The sequence below is a fragment of the Dysidea avara genome, chromosome 4 (assembly GCF_963678975.1).
Source record: "Dysidea avara chromosome 4, odDysAvar1.4, whole genome shotgun sequence".
Taxonomy (NCBI): domain Eukaryota; kingdom Metazoa; phylum Porifera; class Demospongiae; order Dictyoceratida; family Dysideidae; genus Dysidea; species Dysidea avara.
Genome location: NC_089275.1, coordinates 43659211 through 43679512, shown reverse-complemented (window position 1 = coordinate 43679512; position 20302 = coordinate 43659211). Strand labels below are relative to the sequence as shown.

General features: G+C 36.9%; 1 protein-coding gene across 1 annotated transcript; it reads right to left on the bottom strand.

Moving 5' to 3' along the window:
* Positions 1 to 19290: 19290 nt before the first annotated feature.
* Positions 19291 to 20256, bottom strand: LOC136254413 (uncharacterized). The gene has a single exon (XM_066047104.1). The coding sequence runs from the start codon at positions 20247 to 20249 to the stop codon at positions 19359 to 19361; it is 891 nt and encodes a 296-aa protein (XP_065903176.1). The 5' UTR covers positions 20250 to 20256; the 3' UTR covers positions 19291 to 19358.
* Positions 20257 to 20302: the final 46 nt, after the last annotated feature.

The following is a 20302-nucleotide window of genomic DNA, read 5'->3' as shown; positions in this document are numbered from 1 at the left end:
AACACTTACGTACATGCACAATGCACACTCCACAGACACATGCAGACACACTACACTTACACTACACACACACTTGCACACTCACTACTTACACTATAGACTAGCTATGTGTACACGTGTGTATATACATCGACAAAACATGATCTACACTCATATATTAACCACACTATAATACCACTTTGTTGTAGAACATGACCACTTGTATTATAGTTTGGCTGTTATATATGCATGGCATGTGCATGCACCCTTGCTTAGGATACAACAATGTTGGTGTAGTAAGTATTGGGGATTGAAAATTTCATACCTGATACCTCACATCACTACAATTACTGAGCACACTTGCACAGGCACACACACACAGCAAAAACAAAACCTTCAGTTACCACGGCATGGTCATGCCTACCCAGTGAACCAGTACTAGGACACTCGTGTACTACTCAATTGCTTCAGTCAGTGTAGGAAAATCCTCCAGGGGAAGGACTAGTAATCTGTGCACAGGTGGTTGTATCATATCTTACAGGTGAAGGTGCCAGGCACCTGAAATCCCACCTAGACCTTTACCTGTTATATAAGACATACGTAGACAGTTAAGTATGTGCTTCCTCTGCTAGCAACAAGTATGTATCCATTGATGTTACAGCTGGGTGGGCTGCAGTTGACGCCATTGTACAGCTGGGTAGACTGGAATACACACGCACACACACACACACACACACACACACACACACACACACACACACACACACACACACACACACACACACACACACACACACACACACACACACACACACACACACACACACACACACACACACACACACACACACACACACACACACACACACACACACACACACACACACACACACACACACACACACACACACACACACACACACACACACACACACACACACACACACACACATGAATACTTGCAACTGAATACATGTACATGTTGCCTTCAGACAGAATTCTTGAAATTTGAAGTTGTACAAGGGTGACATAAGGCGTTTTTTGTGCTATTATCATGTTGTGCACGTGCATCTGACCATATGCAATTATTGTGAAGAAAAAGAGACACAAATGTGTAATAAAACAACATCAATGTTATAAAACATGTCAATTCAGTTGCTTGTTTTATTGCACATAAAGCTGTAGCAGATCAATTGGCACAGCCTCCTGGATAAAGGCTGAGAACTGACAGAGCTTCACTTCAACATCATTTTGCTGTGATATAGGAAATTTCTGAAAGAACCATGGCAACCCAACAATGGCACAGCAGTAGTTTCTATCACTCACACACCTGTTATAGTACTTGTCTACAGGAGGAAACTGATCTACATCATTGCCAGACTCGCAGTAATAATCATTGCCTACAAACACTGGTGGATCAGGCCCACCATGTGTGGTGCATGGACAGTTCCTGTTTGGAGTGTTGCGGTGATCATCATGACCTACAGCATAGCTCCACACATGTCGAGGACTACCTATTGTGATAGAAATTCCAGCTAGGTAGCTGTCATCTGTGCTTTCTGAGTGTCCTGCAAAGCCAGTAGCTGTTCCCTTCTGGTAACCTCTAGCTTGTCCACATACCTTAGAATATTTAGCACCATATACTGTGAAGATTTTTGGTGAGGATGTAGTAGGGTCAGCAGGATTCTGGTGGCAAATGTTTATACCATTAACAGTTGCACTAACCCATTCACTAGGGCAAGCATATCCTCTGTGTTTTCAGGTCTGCTATCCTCCCTTGTACCCACCACACTCCAGTTCCATATCACAGTAGACTTCATGTACACCAGTGGAAGTTTGTATCCAGTAGTCACCTGACATTCTTCTACTAGCTTTTTTGATATGATAAATGTCATCACAAGATTTTCCAGGATTCGTGTCTCTTTTATATCTTTCGTGTCTCTTTTCATATAAAGTCGCACTAACTTTATACAGTAGAACCTGAACCCCTTGGGACTAGGGTTGGTCCATAAGTCTGAAAAGTCCATATCTCTGAAGCTGTGTATAAATAACCTTAAAATAGCATAAAGAAAATAAGAAACCTATTAAAAATATCATTATTATCAACTACCATAATAGAACAGTCACTACTCTAACAGAGCAGTAATTTCCATAGTTTGGTTAATCAAATGTCTGGATAAGTGGGGTCTGGATAACTGAGGTTTCACTGTACATTAAACTTTGTAATCCCATCAGCACTTGTGCTGTATATAAAGCAACTAATGTCCAATTGGTTCCACATGGGGTATTTAGAGATAATAAGTCACTCTCTAGGGTTCCTATGGATACAAAAACATGAAATTAACAAGGAGAAAACATTCTGACTACCTGGCAGACTTTTGTAAGCGTTAGAGCATAAATTGGTTGACTGCAGGATCAAGGCTGCCTAGGTCCAGTCATGGATTTTTTCTCCTTTCTACAACATTTTCAAACATGACATCTTTAAATAGGCTGTAGGACCAGGTGTCCTACAGACCTTCAGCACTTGTGTAAAGCCTTAATGAATAAAAAAATCAAATGTGGTGTATCACATCAAAATTCAAAAATTGCTCTATAAAAGCCTGGTCACTTTGGGTCAATTTTGGGGAATTGGTAGGACCAGAAACATGTAATTAACTTTGCAAGGCCTTACTACATAAACTATAAGGTATCACACTCACTGCAGTTCCGGGCCAGTAATTTTTTTTGTGAGCAGGATATGCATGTATTAGTTGCATTGTTAAGAGTCTGTCGAATGGAAGATTTGGTGATAACAGATGGCTGAATGAAGCCAGAAAAACTTTTGAAATTCTGAATACAGTTAGGCTGATAGTGGCCTAGCACACTAATTTCCACTGTTTCATATTAGTTATCAATTGTAAACGATCAAATTCTGCAAGTAGCTGTAAGTACTTGGTCTTATTAATTTTTGCCTCCTAGCTTGAATGTGATGTTCAGAATGCAAGGGACAAGTCAGTTCCAGTTGAGGTTCCAGTACAACAACAGTGGATGCGGTTTCAGAATCATTGTTACTATGTATACTGCACAAACGTTTTCTGTATAATATTGTATAAGATAGAACACTTTTGGGAAAAGTAAAAAGTTATGCTTATTAATTTTACTTAAAAATTATAGCTACTACATTGCATTTTAATATCCCATACAGCTATAAACAGTCTAACTAATCACTGGCTCATGTTTAGAATAAACGTGAGCTATCTACATGTAGCTAGCAGCTAGTTACGTGATCAACTAGTATATTTATAGGTATATAGGGACGCGTCTATTATGCCGGAATAATTTCGGGAATAATAGGAAGTGGAAAGAATTGGGGAATATTCCGGAATAATCGGATGAGTTCTAGGAATAATTATGCACTTGTCAATTTCATGCCCCACCCCCCCCACCCCCGGGCGTCCCCACACCCCAGGTGGGGATTTGACATTGTTTCTTATCCCCACCCCTGGGGCAATTGACAGTTGTCCAATTCATTGACCGATTTTCGATAGTTGCATTTCTAAACAATAAAATCGCACCATAGATAGTATATTCTCCTATCTATGATCGCACTTGCTACTATAATTTTACTAGCTGCAGGGCAGCGCATGCGCTTAGTCATCCTTGAAGTGTTGTCAAATCCCCTACTATGGGGGTGGGGACATAGTGGGGATTTGACAGCCGATTTTGCCCCAGTAGTGGGGAATTTGACACCACGAATTGTCAAATCCCCTGTATTGCATGAAATTGACAAGTGCATTAGTGCAAAATTATAAGTTTTTCTTGTAGTGTGATGCAAAAATCGTTTGGATATAACACTGAAACAGTGTAAGCATAAAAACGGTTAAAAAGATTGAGATGCAGTTACCAATACTCTAATAGAGCAGTCAACTTTGAGACTATAATTCTAATATAGCAGTTTTTGCACAAGTTCCGGGAATAATTTTGGGAATAACAAGTAAATTTAAAAAGAATTGCCAGAAAGAATAATTGGAAGATTAAAAAGCATAATAGACTCCTGCATATTTATAGGTTAGCTACAAAAATGTGTTGTTACTCTTTATAATATGTGTAGTGTGTTCTTGTTAATGTATAGCTGGATAGTTGACACTTCATAAATATTACAATTATTTTAATGGTCCTAGTTCTGTATATTCCTCACTCAGAAACTACTTAACAAGCTGTTATTGTGTTAGTGCCAACATGTCAACAACTTGGGGCTCCTGACAATGGCAGGGTTGACTGTTTCCTGTTAGATGATGTTTGTATCTTCTCATGTGACACTGGTTATGAGCTATAGCTGGTAGTGACAATAGGACCTGTCAGAGTGATGGGAGCTGGAGTGGTAGTGAGGCTGTCTCACCTGTCTGTGGAAGAGGAAAACTTTTCACCATGATATTACATGCAAATTATGTTTACTTTGAGATACCTGTATATAAACACAGTGCATATGAAACAGAGCTAAGGCATACTTCGTGTCTTCATTAATAAGATCACTTCATTATACTGACCATGTCAAGTAAGTCCCAAGTCTCAAACATATGTAGCTAAGGTTATACTTACAGTAATGACCTCATTCATAAGAAAACTATAGGGAAGCCATTTTTGGCTGGTTCTATTTTGGTTTCACTGTATTGGTACACAATATAGTTGTGGATCCAAGCCCCCCCCCCCCCCCCCCCCCTCCTAAAAAAAGTAAACTTTTATACAAACAACATAAAGATACTCTGAAAGAGCAGTCATGCAAATACTCTAATAGAACAGTTATCACAGTCAAGACTCTTTTACAGTCAGTATGCACATGTTGAGCTGGATCCTGAAAAACAGCTAAAAAATGAAAAGTGGATATTTCTTAACTGATATTTCAGCCAGCCAGATTAGGGGTGACAATAAAACTGTCAACAGCAGACATGTGTGGTTTGGCTCCATTACAACTTCGGGAAAGGGTTGTAATAGATACTGCACTTTTATGCCTTCCCATAGGAAATGTATGGAGAAAATTTTGATTGACTGTAATTACTATGTCAGACATTTGAACGAAAGATTTCGAAATACTTTCAGCAGGTCAAGCGGTACTACAAATGAGCCAAATTACAAGATTATTTGTCCCCTTTTCTGTTACACCTTTTCAGCTATAAGTCACTAAGTCTAAGTCCTTGAAATTAGGTTAGGTGATCCTAAGGCTGCAGCACATGTTGTTGTCAGACCTTCAGTGCTGGTCACTGTAAAGCGCTAATAATAATAATAATAAATTATGTGTAATTATATACATATGTTTTTTTTTAGGATCCAGCCCAACGCGTACATACTATAGCCTGCTAGGAATTTTTGTAAATGCAATGCACATAGTGCTTTGTATGCCATTCTTGCTGAACTAGTTACTCATGACTGTCACAAATTCCTATAACTCTTGATCAATGCAGACCTCTTAGAAAGCAGTATGATTTAGATATTTGTGCACAAAAATTAATCTACATAAAAATTTCCTAAAACATATATATAAAATACCTGTAGTTCCTGGGAGGCTGTGCCTGGCCCCCAGACTTCCTATTCCATATACAGCGTACCTACTACCGTGATGCACCCCCTTCTCAAGCTCTGGATCTACCTCTGTAATAATATAATTTACTGTTATCTTCTGTATAGTCTCGTGTACACCACTCAATGCCCCTAATCATGGGGAGATGAGCTGTACCGGTAATGTACATGAGGACATTTGTGTCTTCACATGTGATGATGGTTATGAGCTAACTGGTAGTGACACTAGGACCTGTCAAAGTGATGGCAGCTGGAGTGATAGTGAGGCTGTGTGTACACTACAAGGTATGTACCATAAAATGTATTACCATTTATGGTTAAAGCATCAAAAATCTGAGGCTAATAAATAGGGCTGAAACAATCATGGTTTTTTAGTATTGAGTACTCTCTTGATCGAGTACTCACGATTACTAGCTTTTGCAGTCATACCCATTTGACATGTTTTGTACCAACCTTAAACAGTTTACAGCTTTTCAAGTAACAACACACACTGTATTAAAGTATTAATATTAGTGTCCCTGACAAAAAAAAATATGCTAATCAAAACTCAGCAGCCTTCCATGTGTTACTCCCTGATGACAAATACACCATGTGAACTGGTTCACGTGATCTTAACGAGTACTTGGGTACCAATTTTATTATCTGAGTACCAAATCCTTAATGAGTACTCTCCGAGTAGTAGTATTTGTTTCAACCCTACTAATAAATTCATCACTACAATTGCGTATGCTCAAACATAGCCAATGTCTGCATATCACATGTACCTTTAGTGTTTTCCACTGTGTGTGTCATGTATACATGCATGCATGTAGCTATTGTGCATACACACATTTTAGTGTAGCCTATTGTGATGCATGGACATTATGTCACTGTATGATCCTATGTGGCAGAGTATCTATATTCCAACAAATACAATACATTAAGCAGCAAATTTGTTCTCAGAACTAAGGCTCATGTGCTTAATCATTTCAACCATGTAACAGCGCTATGTTTGAATATGCTGCAGTGTGCTTGTACAGGAGACACTGGCAGTTAGCTAGTCTTCCGTCATATATACAAATGTTGGTACAGGTGTAATCCTTGTTCTATTCTTCTTTATAGTCTGCTCAGTAGAGTATGTCACTACAAATGCAAAGTGGTGGACACAACGGCTACGGTTACTTTTGATTTTCCCCCTCCTGAGGTAACTTTCCATTGCAAGCTGAACAGAAGATTGTAAGTTACGCACCTGCTTGATGACAATTTGTGACTTAATTTTACGAAGCCTTCCCTTGGGCACAAAAGTAAAATTGCAAATTACCAGTACTTTATATACTTCAACTTACCCTGCACACTAAAGGATTTTTTTTTACTACATGAAGTCATTTGTTCAGCACATCTACAATTTCCACCATTTTAGATGGGCAATTATGCTTATTACTTGGAGAGTATAAATCAAATCAATCATATATATATATATAATAAGCTCTATGCACATGCCTCTTTGAGCTCTAGATGCACTACATACAACAGCACAAAATTTGTAATAAAGAATTTTGATATTCAGTAACTTAGCATCAGTGTTGGGAGTAACGCGTTACGTAACATTATTACTTTTGTGGTAACTAAGGTAATATAACTCGAGTTACTTTACTTACAAATGTAACGCGTTACCTAAGTAATATAGTTACTGTAACGAATCTAATACTACGCAATATTATTACTACAAGTAACGAAGTTACTAATCTCGTTAGTAACCCTCTGAGTAACGCCTAGCCACAACGAAGTAATGAAGCCTACTGAATGAAGCCTACTGAATGAAGCTTATTTACCAGCTTCTTACTTATAACCATGATTTGCACATTGTCCAACAACGCAATCATGTCACGTGATAAGGTGGTAGTTTCACACGTGACAGCTTAAGGCTGTGGACACAAAGTAATATAATGTGTAATATTATTATAGTTACTTTATTTTATGGGTAATATGTAACTGTAACTAAATAGTTCAGTTGCAAGTAATATGTAATATGTAACTAGTTACTTTTACAAAGTAACTTGCCCAACACTGCTTAGCATACAGCAGGCCAGCCAATAACACAATATCCATATATAGCTATGCCTTGGCAAGACCATTAGACAGCTGTGTGGTCTTTTACATGCCTCTAGAAGTCAAATACATCTCCAGAAAGCCAACCTGATGTACTGTGTGAAAATCATTAGTCAGATCTATAGTGTACATGGCCATCTTGTGGTAATCAATTTTTACCAAACAGTATTATGTAATTGGCTATCCAAAATCAGGTCACACAATTATTTGTTTTGTACCTATTGGGGGAAATATGGGTGACAGATTTTGGCAACAAAAAAACTAAAGCTATATAGTAGACTCATAAAATACTTAAGTTTTATCATTAAATTCTAGAGACTTTACTGTTTGCCAGATTCATAAAATTTCTCTCCAGTGTTCCTGTTGTGTCAGGGGCATAGCCAGGATTTTTGAAGGGGGGTTCCAACAGCAGTATTGAGTTACCAGAAGCAGGGGTCTGCATGGGGGCACAGCCCCCAGCCACTGAGAGACTTTCAATATTTTAATAAATCAAAACTCTACATTCTATATGCAAAAAATAGTACATTAATTATAATGCATAGCTATATATTAAGTGCCCCTGAGATGAAGTTTGTGCTATACCTAGTGGAAACAGACAGCACAACACATAGAGACACATATAGACATCTCTAAGTGATAGTTATCCCACTGGAATAGGAACCATGAATCCACTAATACAAATGGAATGACTTACAATCAAAACATTATAACTACAAAAATATGCATTGCATGGATTCATTCTGCTTGCCCAAAGTGATAAAGTACTGGCATTCTATATCCTTGCACACCAAAACTATAACAGTATAAGGTCATGCTCAGTTTTGCATTTATTAAATGTTAGAATGTCTGAAAAACTCCAGTAACGAAGTTTCTCAATATAATGGATATTTACAATTAGACTATGCGTGACTGCTCTATTAGAGTATATAGATGTTTTTACAAGCTTTCAAGAGGGCTCATGCTACATTACCTCTGTAAATCCTTCCCTGGAGATGAATGCAAGCTTTATCAATGGTTGTGCTGTGCCATGCACTATTACTCACTCATTTTTTTCTGCCACACTAAATTGTGTGTTAGGGTATTGCTGTAAATTCAGAAGTCTAATTTTACAGGAAGGGGGGAGTTCCTGAACCCCTGGGAACCCCCCTCCCTACGCCCCTGTGTGTGATACTTTTATTATGCTTGACAAACTGTCATTGTGTAACTATTGTATTTAGTAAGAATTGTTTGTGTGATTTAGGTAAAAGTCCATGGATTTATGATAACTTGAAGGTGATTGATCATAATGTTATCGAACAAGCTGTTTGTCCACGAAAATCCAGCAGAGTTAGGTTTACTGTTACCGGTAACAAAAAGTAACCCTATCGCTGAAGCCAAACTGAAACAGTATTGACAACTAAATAATGGATAACTGTATAAATATAAAAATTGGATAGCTATTATGTATGTATTTTCTGAACTTTACAACTCTTTGCGCACTTTTGTAAGTCAGTATGAGTATCTACAACAAAGCTTAGAGTATATAGCATACAGGTTGTATTAGAATAGTTATAGCCTAAAGGAATTAACATGTGTTTACATAAACACATCTTCATGTATTGTATTTCAAGATGACATATCCAAGCAAATTAGTGTTATCTTACGTTATGTCTCTTTCACATCACTGCCTTTAAATTTCATTAATCACTTCATTGCACATATTGAATGTAGAGATAGGCTATAGACATAATATGCATCCTAGCTACTTTAAGCTTTGTTGTAGATATTCATCCACTGGACCACTAGCTAATCTACAGCATGGAGGGTGCCTGACTAGTTACTACCATAAGACCAGGTAAACTTGATTAATTATTTCTCATCTCTGCCCGCATCCCTTAGTAGCCCACCTCCTCTAATTTCATTATTGCTGTTATCAATCACATGCACACGTATTTTGATGCTAAGAAGTTTTCTTTAATAATGAATAATGAAAAATGACCTCCCGTCTACATGGAAATCTGAATTTTTGTGGATGAACAAGTTTGCCTGGCCTATTAGAGAGCTACTCTCTACTATAGGTGAAATTTTGCTACTACATATAGCTGAAGTATGAATGACAACAAATGTGGCCCTTGTATTTACAAATCAGATAAGAAATGGTCATTCATGACTCAAATAGTTACATATCAATGCATTTGTCTCAATTACAAACAAGATGATGTGTGTTTAATAAAATGTTGTATCAAAACTTGAAACTGTTCAGTTAACCAATATACTTCAGCTATGTATAATATCCACATGTATATATCCTGTACTGTGTTGGATATTCTCCCCTATTGTTGATACATGGTTACATCAGTGCACATGAGTGAGAGAAAGATAGCATGTGTATAGCCTCTAACTAATGATTCTGTGAAATTCAATAGGATTCCATTAGATCTGTCAGTATGCACACATTGGCGCAAACAAGGAAATGTGATAATTAAAACAATTTTTGATTATAGAGACAATAGAGTATACTACGAATTACAGAGTTTCATAGAGACAGTTCCTCTGAATTGCTTAGATTCATTTGTAGTGGCTTTGCACTGTGTTAGATACTCTCCTGTATTTATTAACTCTTGACATATCTGTACATACATGCATAACATATATAATTAACATTTACATGCACAATGCACACTCCCAAGACACCACAAACACTATACATGCATGCACGCTTACACTACACACTTACACACAAATGTACACTCACTACTTACATCACAGACTACACATGTATGTATATTTATATAGCACAATCTGCACTCGTGTATTAGCCACATTGTATAGTCTCTGTTTTTGACTGTCCCACTTTGTTTCAGATCATGATTACCACTTGTATAGTTTGATTGATGATATCACTCATATGTGCATGCACCCAGTTACGCTTGCTTAGGATATAGCAATGGCTGTGTAGTATGTATGCAAGGGATTGACATTTTCACACCTTGTAATGAATGCTGAATAATTATACTGAGCACACACATGCGTGCGCACACACCAAGCAAAGCCTTTGGCTACCATAGCATGGTTACATCTACCAAGTGAACCAGTACTAGGACACCTGTGTGTTACTCGGTTGTTTCAATCAGTGCAGGAAAATCCTTTTGGGGAAGGACAAGTAACCCGTGCACAGGAGGTTGTATCATGTCTTACAGGTGAAGGTGTCAGGCACCTGAAATCCCTTCACCTATTATACGTATAAGACATAGACAGTCAAGTATTTGCTAGCATCAAGTATCCATTGATGTTGCAGCTGGGTGGGCTGCTTCCCCAGTTGATACCAGGTCACTATTTAACTGGGTAGACACTATTTAACTGGGTAGACACTATTTAACAGCTGGGTAGACTGCAATACAGGTACACGCACACACATGAATACTTGCAACTGAATACATTGGCTTCAGACAGAATTTTGAAATGTGAAGTTGTACAAGGATGACCTAAAGTGTTTTTTTTTGTGGTATTATCATGCTGTGCATCTGACCATATGAAATTATTGTGAAGAACAAGGGGCACAAATGTGTATTACAACAACATAAATGCTATTAAACATTTCAATTCAGTTGCTTGTTTTATTGTACATAAAGCTGGAGCAGATCAATTGGCACAGCCTCCTGAATAAAGGCTGAGAACTGACAGAGCCTTACTTCAACGTCATCTTGCTGTGATATAGGAAATTGCTGAGAGAACCACGGCAACCCAACAATGGCACAGCAATTGTTCCTATCACTCACACACCTGTCTCCATCCCAGAGAGGGTCATCAGTATAGTACTTGTCTGCAGGAGGAAACTGATCTACATCATTGCCAGACTCGCAGTAATAATTGTTGCCTACAAACACTGGTGGATCAGGTCCAGGATATGTGGTACATGGACAGTTCCTGTTAGCTGTGTTGCGGTGATCATCATGACCTACAGCATAGCTCCACACATGTTGTCGAGGGTTACCTATTGTGATAGAAATTCCAGCTAGGTAACTGTCATCTATACTTTCTGAGTGTCCTGCAAAGCCAGTAGCTGTTCCCTTCTGGTAACCTCTAGCTTGTCCACACATCTTAGAATATTTAGCACCATAAACAGTAAAGATTTTTGGTGAGCATGTAGTAGGGTCAGCAGGATTCTGGTGGCAAATGCTTATGCCATTGACAGTTGCACTAACCCATTCACTAGGACAAGCATCTCCTCTGGTAGTGTTCAGGTCTGCTATCCTCATCCAACCTCCCTTGTATCCACCACACTCCAGTTCCATATCACAGTAGACTTCATGTACACCAGTGGAAGTTTGTATCCAGTAGTCACCTGACACTCCTCTACTAGCTTTGTTGATCTGATAAATGTCATCACAAGATTTTCCAGGATTAGACTCCAGCATTCCTAGACTACTACAAAAGCTGGAACACACCTTCTCCTGAGATGCTACCAGGCACCCAAACAGAGCAAAGATGAAGCTATGAACCACTATCATTGCTCAATTGTACTTTGTGACTACATACAATACAGTTGTGTGACACTTAAGTACGTATAAAACATGTAATTGACTGGCTTATACAAAGCATGTTTCTTCATGGATAATCAAATTAGAATCCTGTAATATTAATTGAGTACAAAGTTTATTTATTGAATGTAATGCAACACCAGCTACTTCATAACTGCAGAAAAGCTGCAGAATCATCATAGCTATTATACCTACTTCAGTATACTGTGGAATGTATTGTGTTGTACATATAACATGGAGTTGTGCTATGTACATGATACATGTAAATACCTGACTTCACATATTGCTATAATACATTAACACATGTACATAGGAACCATTATACAGAACAAACATTTTATCAAAAAACCAAACATTCGCTACATGTAGGCATAGAGACATGATTTATTCTAGACCATAAACAGTTGAAACATTTAAGTTTCTGAAAAGCAAAGTGTCATTAAATGTACAAATTCCCGAAACAAAACTCCATGGTGCCTTTAATTTGTTGGTGTCACTGAGTTACTGCTTAATGACAAATGCATCATGTGAGTATGGTTCGTACAGTCTGAAAAAGTACTTAAGTGCCACTTTTATTACCAAAATACATACAAAGATATCATTAATGAGTATCCATGTACTGCAGTGCCTGCAGCATTTGTTTCAGATGTAGGTACTCTCCCACATATTGAAATTGTTTAATTAATATCCTTTTCGTAAAACATAGAGGATAGTGCTATAGAAATATGCAATAACTGGCAGTTCATGTGAAATCACCATTGTTGTGGATGCAGACAAGGAAATAATTATAACAATTAATATCAACTTACAAACAATGCTAGCAAGTAGCTACATATGCTAACTAACTTATAATACAAATTAAATTATGTGGTACGTAACTTAAATGTGCAGCATTTACTATAGTATGTACGCATTGAGCTGGATCCTCAAAAACATTTAATAACTTATTGATGCTATTACAAAATCTTGAAATTTGGCTCACTTGTAGTACTGCTTGACCCACTCAAAATTTTTTCATTCAAAAGTCTTACATAATATTTATGGCCAATCAAAATTTTCACCATACATTTCCTATGGGTAATCAATAAAAGCACAGTGTCCATAACAGTCCTTTCCCAAACTTGTAATGGAGCCAAACCCACAGTGTCTGTTGTTGACACCTTTGCTGTCACCACTACTCATCTGGTTGGTGGAAATGTTAACTCTCTTGAGAAATAATTCACTTTTATTTTTTATCTGTTTTTCAGGATCCAGCTCAACTTGTATGTACTATATACTATAATATGTACATAAATGTAGACTAAATTTTTTCTGGATTATGTATTTTGACACTTCTGAACAAAATTCTCCTACAAATATTAATTTCAGGTTTAGTACACAGTAACTACATATACTATCTGTGCTACTCTTTGATGTCAGGTGTGAAGTACATTATGGTCACTTGTAAAGAATCACCATCCACAGTTGAATGCGTAAAATGACAGACAACTGTCTACATGGTGAAAATTAATGATAGTAGCTACATCAGGTGTTGTGATTTAATGCATTTCAACATAATAATGCAAAATACCACATTGTAAGGAGTCAGTCCAAAATCTTTTTTCCAACTTACCACCAATAGAAATACCAGAGGCCACAACCTGAAAATATGTAAACAGCAAACATGAGAAAGAATGCTTTTAGCTGTAGGGTGATTATTACAGACTGGAATAAACTTTTGACAAATGTGTGAGCAGTAAATCTTGTCATGTATTTAAACCATCATCGGATAAACATTGGATAGATAATAATTTTTATGACTTACGTACATGTAAGCAACTAATGATTGTGTGCATGGTTGTCTTTCTGTCAGAACCAAGTGTGTGCTTCTAATCTTGTAATTATTTTTATTATATAAAACACAGTCTGTTGTGTGCACTGCTTTTCTATATAAAGAGTACATAAATGAGAAGGAAGTCACTAATCTATTCTATAAGATCACAAATATGAGGACAGCTGTTCTGATGATGAAAACGACACTAGGACCCGTCAGAGTTATGGTCACACATACGTAACAGTATGTGAATGCAACTTCTTATTGTGTGAGTTTTCTTTAGATAAACAGCTAACACAAACGCAATTTGTTTGATTATTGTCTTAGAAGAGATCACTTAATGACATAAGGATATACTCTTTGATGTATAAGATGTGAAGTACATTATGGTCACTAGTAAAGAATCACCATCCTCAGTTGGCATGTGTGAAATGACAGACAACTGTCTACATGGTGAAAAGGTAGTGGTGTTATGATTTAATACATTCCAATTAACCAATTAGCATGACGATAAAACAACACATATAAGGAGTCAGGTTAATGTAGATCCAAACAGCTATCTTTTTTTCCAAATTGCATAGCGATACCAGAGGCCACAACATGAAACTATTGTAAACAGCATACTGAATCAAACATGAGAAAGAATGTTTTTAGCTGTAGGGTGATCAGTACAGACTGGAATAAACTTTTGACAAATGTGTGAGCAGTAATAATAATTTCTTTTAACTTACTTTAGTGACTAATGATTAAGACACTCACATTTTGGCGGAACCATGTGTGTGCTTCTAATCTTGTAATTATATAAAAAGTTTATATATATATATTTTTATATACACACTGTAGCGTGCACTGCTTTTCTATATCAATATGAGGAAGACTTTACTCCCTCTTCTATTGTTATGTACTCATGGTAAACTTCTAAAAGAAAAGAAGATTGAAGCTTATGTACAGAAAAGGCCGCAAATATATGGAATCTATGCAGCTGTTCTGGTGATGATGATGAACTAACTGGAAATGACACTAGGACCCATCAGAGTTATGGTCACACATAACAGTATGCGCATACAACTTCTTATTTTGTTAGTTTTCTTTAGATAAACAGCAAACAGCAAACACAAACATAATTTGTTTGATAATTATTGTATTGTAGATGTCTTAATTAGCAGAAACTCTACTCACTTAATGACATAACGATACATATAGCTATAGATTTATAACACAAGCATGGAGCAATGGAACAATAATAGATGCATTGCATATGACTGTACATACAAATATAATCAAGCAGTTATGCACATATGTAGTAAATATGAGTTTATGAAAGTCTGCAGATGTAGACGGAATTTTATTTAACATAGAGTTGAATTAGATCAATTGCAACACCTTCATTGTTAAATCCCTCATTCTGGCAGAGCCTCACTTCAATATCATCCTGTTGCTCTGTAGGGAATTCTCTAATGAACCATGGCATGCCAACAGTAGTGCAGCAATTGTTGTTAGTGCTCACACATCCATCTCCATCCCACAAGGGGTCCTCTGTGTAATATTTGTCTACAGGAGGAAATTGGTCAACATTGTTACCAGATTCACAGTAGTAATGTTTTCCTATAAAGGAAGCTGGTTCTACTCCTCCGGATGAGGCACACGGACAGTTTCTATTTGGGGTGTTGCGATGATCATCGTATCCTACTCCGTAAGTCCACACATGTTTCCTGGGGTTGCCTAGTGTAATTGATACTCCATCAGCGTAGGTGTCATCTATGCTATATCTTCCACTAAAAGCACTTGGTTTTCCTTTTTGGTAGCCCCTAACTTGTCCACATACCTTTGTATATACCATACGTGCTACATCATACGTGGTTCCAAAGCAGCCAGGTAAATTAGAGAATTCCTGATGACAAAGAGCAATGTTATTTATAGTCTCTTTGGTAAAAGCTCCAGGGCAGCCATCTCCTCTACTAATATTAACATCAGCTATCCTCATCCATCCTCCCTTATATCCACCACACTCCAGTTCCATGTCACAGTAGACTTCATGTACACCAGTGAAAGTTTGTATCCAGTAGTCACCTGACACTCCTCTACTAGCTTTGTTGATCTGATAAATGTCATCACAAGATTTTCCAGGATTAGACTCCAGCATTCCTAGACTACTACAAAAGCTGGAACACACCTTCTCCTGAGATGCTACCAGGCACCCAAACAGAGCAAAGATGAAGCTATGAACCACTATCATTGCTCAATTGTGCTTTGTGACTACATACAATACAGTTGTGTGACACTTAAGTACGTATAAAACATGTAATTGACTGGCTTATACAAAGCATGTTTCTTCATGGATAATCAAATTAGAATCCTGTAATATTAATTGAGTACAAAGTTTATCTATTGAATGTAATGCAACACCAGCTACTTCATAACAGCAGAAAAGCTGCAGAATCATCATAGCTATTATACCTACTTCAGTATACTGTGGAATGTATTGTGTTGTACATATAACATGGAGTCGTGCTATGTACATGATACATGTAAATACCTGACTTCACATATTGCTATAATACATTAACACATGCACATAGGAACCATTATACAGAACAAACATTTTATCAAAAAACCAAACATTCGCTACATGTAGGCATAGAGACATGATTTATTCTAGACCATAAACAGTTGAAACATTTAAGTTTCTGAAAAGCAAAGTGTCATTAAATGTACAAATTCCCGAAACAAAACTCCATGGTGCCTTTAATTTGTTGGTGTCACTGAGTTACTGCTTAATGACAAATGCATCATGTGAGTATGGTTCGTACAATCTGAAAAAGTACTTAAGTGCCACTTTTATTACCAAAATACATACGAAGATATCATTAATGAGTATCCATGTACTGCAGTGCCTGCAGCATTTGTTTCAGATGTAGGTACTCTCCCACATATTGAAATTGTTTAATTAATATCCTTTTCGTAAAACATAGAGGATAGTGCTATAGAAATATGCAATAACTGGCAGTTCATGTGAAATCACCATTGTTGTGGATGCAGACAAGGAAATAATTATAACAATTAATATCAACTTACAAACAATGCTAGCAAGTAGCTACATATGCTAACTAACTTATAATACAAATTAAATTATGTGGTACGTAACTTAAATGTGCAGCATTTACTATAGTATGTACGCATTGAGCTGGATCCTCAAAAACATTTAATAACTTATTGATGCTATTACAAAATCTTGAAATTTGTAGTACTGCTTGACCCACTCAAAATTTTTTCATTCAAAAGTCTTACATAATATTCAAAATTTTCACCATACATTTCCTATGGGTAAGCAATAAAAGCACAGTGTCCATAACAGTCCTTTCCCAAACTTGTAATGGAGCCAAACCCATAGTGTCTGTTGTTGACACCTTTGTTGTCACCACTACTCATCTGGTTGGCGGAAATGTTAACTCTCTTGAGAAATAATTCACTTTTATTTTTTATCTGTTTTTCAGGATCCAGCTCAACTTGTATGTACTATATACTATAATATGTACATAAATGTAGACTAAATTTTTTCTGGATTATGTATTTTGACACTTCTGAACAAAATTCTCCTACAAATATTAATTTCAGGTTTAGTACACAGTAACTACATATACTATCTGTGCTACTCTTTGATGTCAGGTGTGAAGTACATTATGGTCACTTGTAAAGAATCACCATCCTCAGTTGAATGCGTAAAATGACAGACAACTGTCTACATGGTGAAAATTAATGATAGTACCTACATCAGGTGTTGTGATTTAATGCATTTCAACATAATAATGCAAAATACCACATTGTAAGGAGTCAGTCCAAAATCTTTTTTCCAACTTACCACCAATAGAAATACCAGAGGCCACAACCTGAAAATATGTAAACAGCAAACATGAGAAAGAATGCTTTTAGCTGTAGGGTGATTATTACAGACTGGAATAAACTTTTGACAAATGTGTGAGCAGTAAATCTTGTCATGTATTTAAACCATCATCGGATAAACATTGGATAGATAATAATTTTTATGACTTACGTACATGTAAGCAACTAATGATTGTGTGCATGGTTGTCTTTCTGTCAGAACCAAGTGTGTGCTTCTAATCTTGTAATTATTTTTATTATATAAAACACAGTCTGTTGTGTGCACTGCTTTTCTATATAAAGAGTACATAAATGAGAAGGAAGTCACTAATCTATTCTATAAGATCACAAATATGAGGACAGCTGTTCTGATGATGAAAACGACACTAGGACCCGTCAGAGTTATGGTCACACATACGTAACAGTATGTGAATGCAACTTCTTATTGTGTGAGTTTTCTTTAGATAAACAGCTAACACAAACGCAATTTGTTTGATTATTGTCTTAGAAGAGATCACTTAATGACATAAGGATATACTCTTTGATGTATAAGATGTGAAGTACATTATGGTCACTAGTAAAGAATCACCATCCTCAGTTGGCATGTGTGAAATGACAGACAACTGTCTACATGGTGAAAAGGTAGTGGTGTTATGATTTAATACATTCCAATTAACCAATTAGCATGACGATAAAACAACACATATAAGGAGTCAGGTTAATGTAGATCCAAACAGCTATCTTTTTTTCCAAATTGCATAGCGATACCAGAGGCCACAACATGAAACTATTGTAAACAGCATACTGAATCAAACATGAGAAAGAATGTTTTTAGCTGTAGGGTGATCAGTACAGACTGGAATAAACTTTTGACAAATGTGTGAGCAGTAATAATAATTTCTTTTAACTTACTTTAGTGACTAATGATTAAGACACTCACATTTTGGCGGAACCATGTGTGTGCTTCTAATCTTGTAATTATATAAAAAGTTTATATATATATATTTTTATATACACACTGTAGCGTGCACTGCTTTTCTATATCAATATGAGGAAGACTTTACTCCCTCTTCTATTGTTATGTACTCATGGTAAACTTCTAAAAGAAAAGAAGATTGAAGCTTATGTACAGAAAAGGCCGCAAATATATGGAATCTATGCAGCTGTTCTGGTGATGATGATGAACTAACTGGAAATGACACTAGGACCCATCAGAGTTATGGTCACACATAACAGTATGCGCATACAACTTCTTATTTTGTTAGTTTTCTTTAGATAAACAGCAAACAGCAAACACAAACATAATTTGTTTGATAATTATTGTATTGTAGATGTCTTAATTAGCAGAAACTCTACTCACTTAATGACATAACGATACATATAGCTATAGATTTATAACACAAGCATGGAGCAATGGAACAATAATAGATGCATTGCATATGACTGTACATACAAATATAATCAAGCAGTTATGCACATATGTAGTAAATATGAGTTTATGAAAGTCTGCAGATGTAGACGGAATTTTATTTAACATAGAGTTGAATTAGATCAATTGCAACACCTTCATTGTTAAATCCCTCATTCTGGCAGAGCCTCACTTCAATATCATCCTGTTGCTCTGTAGGGAATTCTCTAATGAACCATGGCATGCCAACAGTAGTGCAGCAATTGTTGTTAGTGCTCACACATCCATCTCCATCCCACAAGGGGTCCTCTGTGTAATATTTGTCTACAGGAGGAAATTGGTCAACATTGTTACCAGATTCACAGTAGTAATGTTTTCCTATAAAGGAAGCTGGTTCTACTCCTCCGGATGAGGCACACGGACAGTTTCTATTTGGGGTGTTGCGATGATCATCGTATCCTACTCCGTAAGTCCACACATGTTTCCTGGGGTTGCCTAGTGTAATTGATACTCCATCAGCGTAGGTGTCATCTATGCTATATCTTCCACTAAAAGCACTTGGTTTTCCTTTTTGGTAGCCCCTAACTTGTCCACATACCTTTGTATATACCATACGTGCTACATCATACGTGGTTCCAAAGCAGCCAGGTAAATTAGAGAATTCCTGATGACAAAGAGCAATGTTATTTATAGTCTCTTTGGTAAAAGCTCCAGGGCAGCCATCTCCTCTACTAATATTAACATCAGCTATCCTCATCCATCCTCCCTTATATCCACCACACTCCAGTTCCATGTCACAGTAGACTTCATGTACACCAGTGAAAGTTTGTATCCAGTAGTCACCTGACACTCCTCTACTAGCTTTGTTGATCTGATAAATGTCATCACAAGATTTTCCAGGATTAGACTCCAGCATTCCTAGACTACTACAAAAGCTGGAACACACCTTCTCCTGAGATGCTACCAGGCACCCAAACAGAGCAAAGATGAAGCTATGAACCACTATCATTGCTCAATTGTACTTTGTGACTACATACAATACAGTTGTGTGACACTTAAGTA